This window comes from Durio zibethinus, chromosome 25 (assembly GCF_047325235.1).
Source record: "Durio zibethinus cultivar Kanyao isolate XHJ-2024 chromosome 25, ASM4732523v1, whole genome shotgun sequence".
NCBI classification, from domain to species: domain Eukaryota; kingdom Viridiplantae; phylum Streptophyta; class Magnoliopsida; order Malvales; family Malvaceae; genus Durio; species Durio zibethinus.
In genome coordinates, this window is record NC_143186.1 from 15,021,504 (window position 1) to 15,030,836 (window position 9,333).

Here is a 9,333-nt window from a genome sequence, read left to right on the forward strand (position 1 = left end):
TTAAATTAGAATTTATAAAAAGTTAGTAATGGTATTTTAATAAATTATTTTTAATATTTTTTAAATTAAAATTTTACAAAAATTATTTTACTTGATCACTTTTAGTAATTTTTAATCTAATTATAAAAATGAGTATAATAATAAAAAAGAAATTTTATTTAAATTAAAATTTATAAAAAAAATTACAAGAATATTTTAGTAAATCGTTTTAAAACTTTTGAAATTAAAATTTTAAAATTTCAAGTAACTTAATTACACATAAAGCCTATTTTTTATTTTAGTTAATTTACATTAAACTTAAAAGTAAATTAATAAAATTATATATTTAATAATAAATAAATTAATATAAAATTTTATAGGAGCATTTAGATCAATCACTTTTAATATTTTTTGGAATTAACATTTTTATATATAAATATATAGATACATGATACACCTTAAACTTGATTCTATTTAATAATAATAGAAATAAACTTATTTCAATAATACCAATAGTAATAATAAATGTAAACACAGAAAGGTATTCACACAATTCTTTTTACCGGGATAATCGGAAAAGAAAATATGCGCCCATAAGTTTGGGTAGACAACAAAAGTTAGCATGAAAAATGGCTTGGAATTTGGAAATTATAAATTGATTAAATAATAAAAAAAAACTTTCTTTTTGTTGTTTTCTTTGTTTTTCTTATTCTTGTTTGATTTTTACCAAAAACTCGTGGTTTTTCGGCTAGTATGGGTCATTGATTATTTGATTCAAAAGTTACTAGAGCACCATATTTTCCAATTTGTAGGGTCATTGATCGTTTAGACCTTTTCAAACTTCCGACCATTCATATTAAGTGTAGCCTTTAATATGGCCTAATCAAACCAAATTTTCTACACAAAATCCAAGTTCGGGAACCATTCAACGCATTCTTTGAGTCAATTTTTTGCTGACTACTTTCATTATCAGAGATCAACGTTAAACAACAAATCTAAATAGAAATTTCAAACTAGAGTCCACATCTTTAATTAAATTAACACCCATTTTTAAATTTTTTATTAGGATAAGTCCTTTTGCCTTGTCCACACAACCCAAAGACTATTTGAGCATGGAAAAAGTGGTTTGAAAAGTCACAAAAGTGCTTTTTTGAGTTGCAACAAAAGGATGACCCAAGAAATAAGCTTCAAAAAGGACATGATTTGTACACTTCGGGGTAATTGTTTTATTCAACTCTTGACATGGTTTTGATGAAGTTCCCATGGTCCAAAAATCATCTCTTTTTTTTTTTTTTTTTAGCTCTTTTTAATCAAGTTCACATGGATTTTGAGTAAATTTGGTGCTAGTGTTTTTATCTGCTTGACCAATACGTAATATAAGCATTTAGGAGTAAACATATTTTTGCATTATCTTCATTCTCCAATGGGAAACAGAACAAAGCTTCTGCTCTCTCTTCATGTTCTGATGCTTTACTTTCTTTCTTTTGAGACCTGTCTCTCCTTTGAAAATAATACCATTTCTCCAGGCCAATCACTCTCTGGTAACCAGACTATCAGCTCAGGAAATGAAAGGTTTGAACTTGGTTTCTTTAAGCCAGGTAACTCTACACACTACTATGTAGGCATCTGGTACAAGAAACTCCCAGTTCGAACTGTGGTATGGGTGGCTAATAGAGATAAGCCAGTCCTTGATCCTTCCACTTCAAAACTTCAACTCTCAGAAAAGGGTGACCTTGTCCTCTACGACCAATCTGGAATCCCACTTTGGTCAGCTGAGTCATCATTGAACTCCATGAATTCCACTGTTGCAGTTCTTGAGAATGATGGAAATCTTGTTTTAAGAAACAGTTCAAACCCTTTAGCCATAGTATGGGAAAGCTTTGATCATCCTACTGATACTTGGTTGTCTGGTGCCAAGCTTGGAATGAATAAGATTACCAAGAAAGGCCAAATCTATATTTCATGGAGAAATTCAAATGATCCTGCCTCTGGACCATATTCCCTGGGGCTGGACCCTAATGGAACAACCATGTATTTCATACTTCAGAATGGGAACAGGCGCTGGACTTGTGGGATGTGGCTAGAAAGAGTTTCCTCTTTTAGTACTGACATAGTTGCTATCAACTATGCAACTGTGCAGTATGTGTCAACTAAGAAAGAAAACTTCTACAGTTACAATGTCACCAACTCCTCAGTTCTTGTAAGATTTGTGATGGATATATCCGGAAAGCTGCAGCAACTCATATGGCAAGATGATTCTCAGAAATGGCGAGAGATTTGGGCAAAACCAAAGGATCAATGTGAAATCTATGCTTTCTGTGGAGCATATGGAGCCTGTAATCAGTACAGTTTGCCTACATGCGAATGCTTGCATGGATTTGAACCTAAAATTTCTGGAGAATGGAATAAAGGTAATCACACACATGGTTGTCTTAGGAGAACTCCATTGCAGTGCAACAATGGTGTGAAAGATGGCTTCAAAGTGATTCCTAACATTCGGATACCAGCAAATTCCATGATGTTGACGAATAAGAAGAGTTTGGAAGAGTGTGAATCAGCCTGCTTAAGAGACTGCTCCTGCACAGCATACACCTATGATGGTAACTGCTCCATATGGCAAGAAGATTTGTTGAACATCCAATACCTCTCATATGGTGACAATCTAGGAAGAGATCTACATTTCCGGCTTCCAATGACAGAGCTGGGAGCTTTGAGAGGTGAGGCGAGGGGAAGAATTGAGTGGTTCACTATTAGTTTAGCTGCAGCAATTGTAATTTTGATTTTTATCTTGGGACTCCTTGTTTCAACATGCTGGATGAAAATTTTCTCTGATACTAAGCCTACTGATGATGGTTTGATTCTCTTTAAGTTCGGTGATTTAAAGAGTGCAACAAAGAATTTTTCAGAAAAATTAGGTGAAGGAGGCTTTGGTTCTGTTTTTAAAGGAACACTTCCAAATTCAGCTGTCGTAGCTGTAAAGAGACTCAAATGCCAAGGCCAAGAAGACAAGCAGTTCCGCAATGAAGTGAGTACCATCGGGACAATCCATCATGTTAATCTCGTTCGCCTTCTGGGGTTTTGCGTGAAGGGCATGAAGAGGTTTCTTGTATATGATTACATGCCAAATGGTTCCTTGGACAGTCATCTGTTTTATAAGGATTCAAAGATCCTAGACTGGAAAACAAGATATCATATTGTACTGGGAGTAGCTCGAGGATTAGCCTATCTCCATGAGAAGTGCATAAAACGCATCATACACTGTGATATCAAGCCTGAGAACATTCTGCTTGATTCTGACTATAATCCTGTGCTTTCAGACTTTGGCCTAGCAAAGCTGTTAGGCAGGGATTTCAGTCGTGTGTTGACTACTATGAAAGGAACCAGAGGGTACCTTGCACCTGAAATGATTTCAGGTGATCCAATAACTCCAAAATCTGATGTTTTCAGCTATGGAATGTTGCTTTTGGAGATAATATCAGGAAGGAGAAACTGGGAGACAGGAGATGATGGGACAAATAATTACTTCCCAGCTCGCGCTGCAATCTGCGTAAGCAATCGAGGAGATGAACTAAGTTTGTTGGATTCCAAGTTACAGGGGAATGCAAATGCAAACGAAGTCATCAGAGCTTGTAGACTTGCATGTTGGTGCATTCAAGATGCAGAGCAAAGTAGGCCATCCATGGGGCATGTTGTTCAGATCCTGGAGGGAGTGCGAGAGATCAATATACCACCAATTCCATGGTTTATCCAGACAATAGTCTTTGACAAATGAGAACAAATGTACTAGTAGTTCAAACTGCTTAGCAGGCTAGGTGAACCAGTTTCGCCATTAATATGTAGTAGCTCAATATTGTCAAGTTCCAATTACCAAATACCATCAGAGTAGCTTTAGGCTTTAGCTTTACATCAAGATGCATGTTTCTTTGTATATTGTATCATCCTTAACGAGTAATTGCTAGGAATCTGAAATAACCCCACTGGTTGAATCCCTTCAATCAAGTTTAGCTTTACTGCCTTTATTCAGTTAGGATTTATCTCAATTATGGAAATGCTACAACAATTCTCCATAAAGGCGTCTCATGACATTCTCAAATAGATGGAAGTCAAAATTTCAAAAATACAACCAATCAAACCATAAGTGCATAGTTTTGGCCTTACTAAGCATTCAGACTGAACTACCAGCAACATTATGAGTTTTTAGTCCATCCCTCATGGGATGCAAAGAACAAAATTAACTTACTTTTGCCACTATGGACCTAGCTACTCGCTTGTTGATCAACCAAAAAGGTTGTCCATAACTCTCATCTCCACCTTCAGACAAGATAATAGTAACCAAACGCCAGAAGTATCAGCACCACCAGCGCAACAGGAACAGCCCATATCCAATAGTTAGTAGACTTCTTTCGTTTCATAATAGTTCTTGGAAGTGACTCGGGTCCTTTAGTTCGATTCCTGTACCTAATAGTATTCTCTTTTTTTACCTTATCCTTCACTGATACAGAAGCAGGAACAGGTTCATCAGCGTTAACATCAACCTTCTCAGGAACTGAAGCCTCTGCCACTGCTTCTGCTGGTTCCTCAGGATTTGCAGCAGTTGTAGACACTGCAGCCTTCTTCTTTGCTTTCTTTTCACGCTCCTGAAAAAAAAAATCAAAAGAATTTCAGTTTCAGCCAGCAAACTAATTATCAAGAAGCAAAACAAGATAAAGAAGGAAACAATTACCTTGAGCCTCTTTTCAGCATCCTTTTGAGCTCTTATAGCTGCTTTGGCTGCTGCTTTTTCAGCCAATTTCTTCTTCCTTTCCATGGCTTGCTTTGCTTTTGCTATCTCCTCTTCTCTCTTCATTTCTTTCACTTTTGCTGCATCAACTTCCTTGTCTGCAGAAGTGTCCTTTTGCAACTTGCCTGATCCAGATATCTCCTCCGGTACAACACCATTCTCTGGAGAGGATTTTGACTCAATTACTTTGGTATCAGCATCTTTCTGGACTTTTTTGGGAACTTTAGTATCTGGTTGGAGAGAGAGGTTGGCTTCTTCCTTTGGTTGTCTTATGCTAGGTTTTGGAATAATTTCAGCTTCAAAAGGCACCAGTACCTCTGGTACAGCCAGTGGCTTCTCATCAGGATTCCTTATCCGACCATCCCTACTTAATTGCCTCTGGTCCAGGGATGGCAGAATTCTTTTCTCATAATCATCCCTGAAGGCTTTCTTGCCACTCCAAAGAGCCATAAACTTCTCAACCTAAAAGCAATATAAAAGGTAAGATAGCAACCAAATACAAAAGCACAAGAGATACTCTGGATGTAACATTAATCAGCTGTCTCAACAAACCTCTGCAGTTGAAAGCTCCTCGAGAGCTTTTATATCTTTCTTCACAGCTAGCTCTTTGGCTTTGTTTAAGAGTGATCGGCTCTGGTAAAAGTGAGCATTCTGAAAAATTGAAAAAAAATAGTAATTAAGACAAGTCCTTGGTATTAGCATGCTGAAAGAAGTTTTGAAACTGAAAATAAACATCATGACGGTCCTAAACAGAATGAAAGCACAATGGCAAAACCACATAAAAGTTCAACTAAACCAAGAATTTTGCTCAAACAACTCAATCTACTATAAAAGATGATGCCACAGAAGCTTTTAAAAAGGATTTCAATCTTTATATAACACGCATTATGATAAGGTTATCTTGTTAATATACTTCCTCAGCCACTTTTTCCCTCAAGCTGTCCCTTGCCCTTGTGCACTGAACCAACATAAGGGTCATTACTCATTACTGGTTACAGTCCCATAAAAGTAAACTTTTATACAGAAGTCCCAACTTTGGCTTCTTCACTTAGTGAACACAAATATGGATATAAAAAAATAAGAACATATCCTTGTGAGCCTAAGAGTTTCATCATAGTATAAAACGGTGGCCTCTTCCACTGATCAATAATGTGCCAGTGAATTTATGATGCTAAAAGGAAAACACTCTTGATCACCTTCCAAGCACCCAAATATTCAAACTCAGGCCTCAAATTTACAAATTGTAACTTTGTCAAAACCAACTCAATCACACACAAAAATCCACATTGCTTTTCCTTAAACAAATTGTACAGCGGGAAATATTTACACCAGGGATACCAGCAAGGTGTTCTTAAAACAGAAAAGACAATAGATGTTCATATACACGGTAATACATTTACATAGCATGTCTATGTTTAGTGCATGACAACAAAGAATCAACAAGATTCCAAGAACGTGCCATTTGAACCAGCAAAGGTTAACAGTAACAAATTTTATTCATCTCCCATCACAGAAAGGCAGACAACTGTCTTAAGTGACAGTATCTCTTCACGTATAAAAAAATGTTTGGATATGGTCATGTATGCATATGAAACAGAGATATTAAGATTTGAAGCAAAGAAAAGACATACCCCCTCATCACGTTGTTTCCTCAGTTCCTGAATGGTTTCATATGCTTTGTCCCTCTTCTGAGTCACAGCTGTCAGCTCCTCCTGTAAAGAGTCAATTTTACTCTCTATTGCCTTCACTTTTTCTTTAATTTGATTTTTTTTGGACCAGACCACTTGCTGCTCCTTTCTTACTCCATCCAGATCAACACCCATAAGCTACAATAAAACAAATATAGTAAGTTTATTAGTGTAATGCAATGATAATCTCTATTAATACAGGGAAGAGGAAAAGCAAATTTCAATGAATAAAAGGTGCAAAATGAGATTCTCTTACTTTAACCTGATCTTGTATGGCTTCCTTCTGACCCAATGAATCCTGAATCTTTGCTCTCATTGCAGCATTAGCAATAACTTTTTCCCTAGTTCCCTCTAGTTGTTTGATTTCTCTAAGGATTTGCTTCTCCTCAGCCAATGGAATGCTTTCATGCTGAATGCGATATTGCAAGCTATAGATCTGCAATTCATCAATTTCCAAGAAGTAACAAAAGAGAAAAGAAAAGGTTTAACTGCAGCATAAAACAAATGAAAAATCTCAATGCAGTCAAAGTTTACACTAGTATCATACAATATCATTGAGCTCTTCCTCAGATGAACATATACCACCACGACCTCCAGGTCCAGCATTGTTATTATTACGAAGCTTGCTCAAAGCCTGCTGCAGCGGTTCTATTTCCCTCTTTTTCTCACCTAAAATCGCCTTAAATTGCTCAAAATCAATATTCAGGGCTTTCACTTGAGAAAGCAACTCTCCTCGATCTAACTGCATTAACATTAAGATAATACCTTTAAATGTAATTGAGATCAGAGCTAGCTGGCAGCACACTTATTTTTAAACTTCTTTCACAATTTGGCTCAACATTTTAAGGCAAATACAACAACAACAAATCGACATACCAAAAAGGTATTCTACATCACAACGAAATAACAACCGCATATGTGAAATTGTCATTACATGCTCAAGGACTTAAGTTTTCAGCAATCAGATAAATGTATCCAGGCTTAATGCCTCTACATTCATCATATTACTATAAACACGTCCAATTACATTAAAACAAGTTTTAAAGGCTCGTCACAACATTAATGTCACCTAATCTACAGGAACCAATTAAAAGCAAAACAAGATAGGGCAAATAAATATCTTATAAATATAACAACTAATGGTTATAAACAGGATATCATGTTTGACACATAATACATGACGAGGCATCTTTATTGAGCTAGTTTCACACCAATAATGCTGCTATACATCTAATCGAAATTAATAGCTTTTCACTCACCCTCATCGGTTTTAATTCATCAGTAAGCTGAAACCTGGCCTTATTCCACTTTTGCATTTCTTTATCAGCCTGATCAATTTTGGCTTTTATCTTTGGATCGTCATAAGGACGATACCTGATAAAATAAAAATAGTGCATCTGCTTAGGTGCAGGCCACTCGTCAACTGCATCCTTTGGAAAGTTGGCATCGGATGCATTATTCTCTTCTCCCTTATCTGGTTCTTCACCATGGGAACCAACTGTAAGGGGCTCATTATTAACTGGATCCTTGTCCAGTTTCCCATTTTCCTTATCATGCAGAAATGATTTCTCTACTTCAGTTACTTTGTCAACAGATATTTGTGCCATGTCTGATCCCACAACCTCAACACCCATTAATCACAAAAATGAACAACCTAACAAAATCCAAAAACAAAGATTAAGGTACCACATTATATAACCAAAATATAAATACCATTTTATTTATGAAACAAGAAACAAGAAAAATAATAAATCCAAACCAATTTGTCTTTCTAACTTTTTGTCAATTGGATTAAAAGAGTTAACAAGCTGATAAACCATACACCTGCTTGACATAAATAAAATAACACATTAAAAAAAAGAAAACAAAATTAAAAAAAGTTTTACCAATAAAAGTTGAAATAGACCAATCTAAAGCGATTTCTTTTGCTAGCTTTCTTAATTAAGATCAAAACATATAAAAAAGGAAGAACTTCAAAAAATAATTCAGAATTTTCTGAGATCTCTACAACCAAGATCAAATTAAATAAATTGAACAACAAAAATATATAATTGATAAACTACAATAAAAAAATAACAAGACAAAATCCAGATCAAAAATTAAATAAATAAAAACACGCACATCAAATCAATAAAACTATGTTATAAGTAACACAAGATCAGGCCTTTAGCTATCAAGAAAGCTAACTTGCATAACATTATGAAAAAAATTTAAAAACAAAAAAAAAAAAAGAATTTTCAAAATATGAAATGAAAAAGTCAACATATCAAATGAAAAACAAAAACCCAGAAAGAAAAACATAAGAAATGAAAGAAAGATTAAAGGATTACCCTTTTAGAGAGATTATGTAGAGAGGAGAAGACCCTTTTAGAGAAAAAGGGTCTAAAAAATTTTAAGAGTTTCGGCAAATGAAAGAGAGATGGGTCAGATCTCAGTCTCTATTACCTCTGTTTCTCTTCTGCTTTGTTTCAAGAGAGAGATTTGTGGTTTATGTCGTAATGCCTATCATGAGAAGAGAGAATCAGAGACTTGAAGAGAGAAAAATAGAAGGGGACAAAAATTTTAGGTGAGAAAAAGAGAAAGGATTTGGCGTTCAGTTTTAGTTTGGGTTTTTTCTTTTTTTTTTTTTACAATTTCCACAAGCAGCAAAAAAAACCGTTGGATCCAAAAAAAAATTGAAACGTTTTTTCTTGTTGCAGTTGCAAAGGATTTTTGTGTGTTTTCCTGTTTATAGAGTTTTGAATTTAAAAATTGTTAATAACATTATATAAGGAGATGAACTTGATATATTGTTAGAGAGTTTATATATTGAGGTGAATCAAAATATATTTATTAATGAAATGAATAAATAATTTTGTCTAAAATTAAGAGTTGATATTTAATTAT

The 9,333-nt window shown here is 34.9% G+C and overlaps 1 protein-coding gene and 1 pseudogene across 5 annotated transcripts; one reads left to right on the top strand and one right to left on the bottom strand.

The window, feature by feature from the left end:
* The first annotated feature begins 1,284 nt into the window (after positions 1–1,284).
* Positions 1,285–3,974, top strand: LOC111275844 (G-type lectin S-receptor-like serine/threonine-protein kinase At2g19130 pseudogene; annotated as a pseudogene).
* Positions 3,975–4,039: 65 nt separating this feature from the next.
* Positions 4,040–9,107, bottom strand: LOC111275845 (proton pump-interactor 1-like). 5 transcript variants are annotated; one of them, XM_089754213.1, is made up of 9 exons: positions 8,893–8,972; positions 8,207–8,271; positions 7,707–8,101; positions 6,995–7,189; positions 6,704–6,883; positions 6,391–6,585; positions 5,312–5,410; positions 4,703–5,221; positions 4,040–4,616 (listed from the first exon to the last, which is right to left on the bottom strand). In XM_089754213.1, exons 3-9 carry the CDS (start codon positions 8,079–8,081, stop codon positions 4,293–4,295), a joined length of 1,887 nt encoding a protein of 628 aa, XP_089610339.1. In that variant the 5' UTR covers positions 8,082–8,101; positions 8,207–8,271; positions 8,893–8,972; the 3' UTR covers positions 4,040–4,292. The 5 variants fall into 5 exon arrangements, with proteins under 5 accessions (XP_089610339.1, XP_089610337.1, XP_089610338.1 ...); XM_089754211.1 differs by having other exon boundaries at positions 8,778–8,951; XM_089754212.1 differs by having other exon boundaries at positions 8,224–8,271; positions 8,778–8,947.
* Between the last annotated feature and the right edge of the window lie 226 nt (positions 9,108–9,333).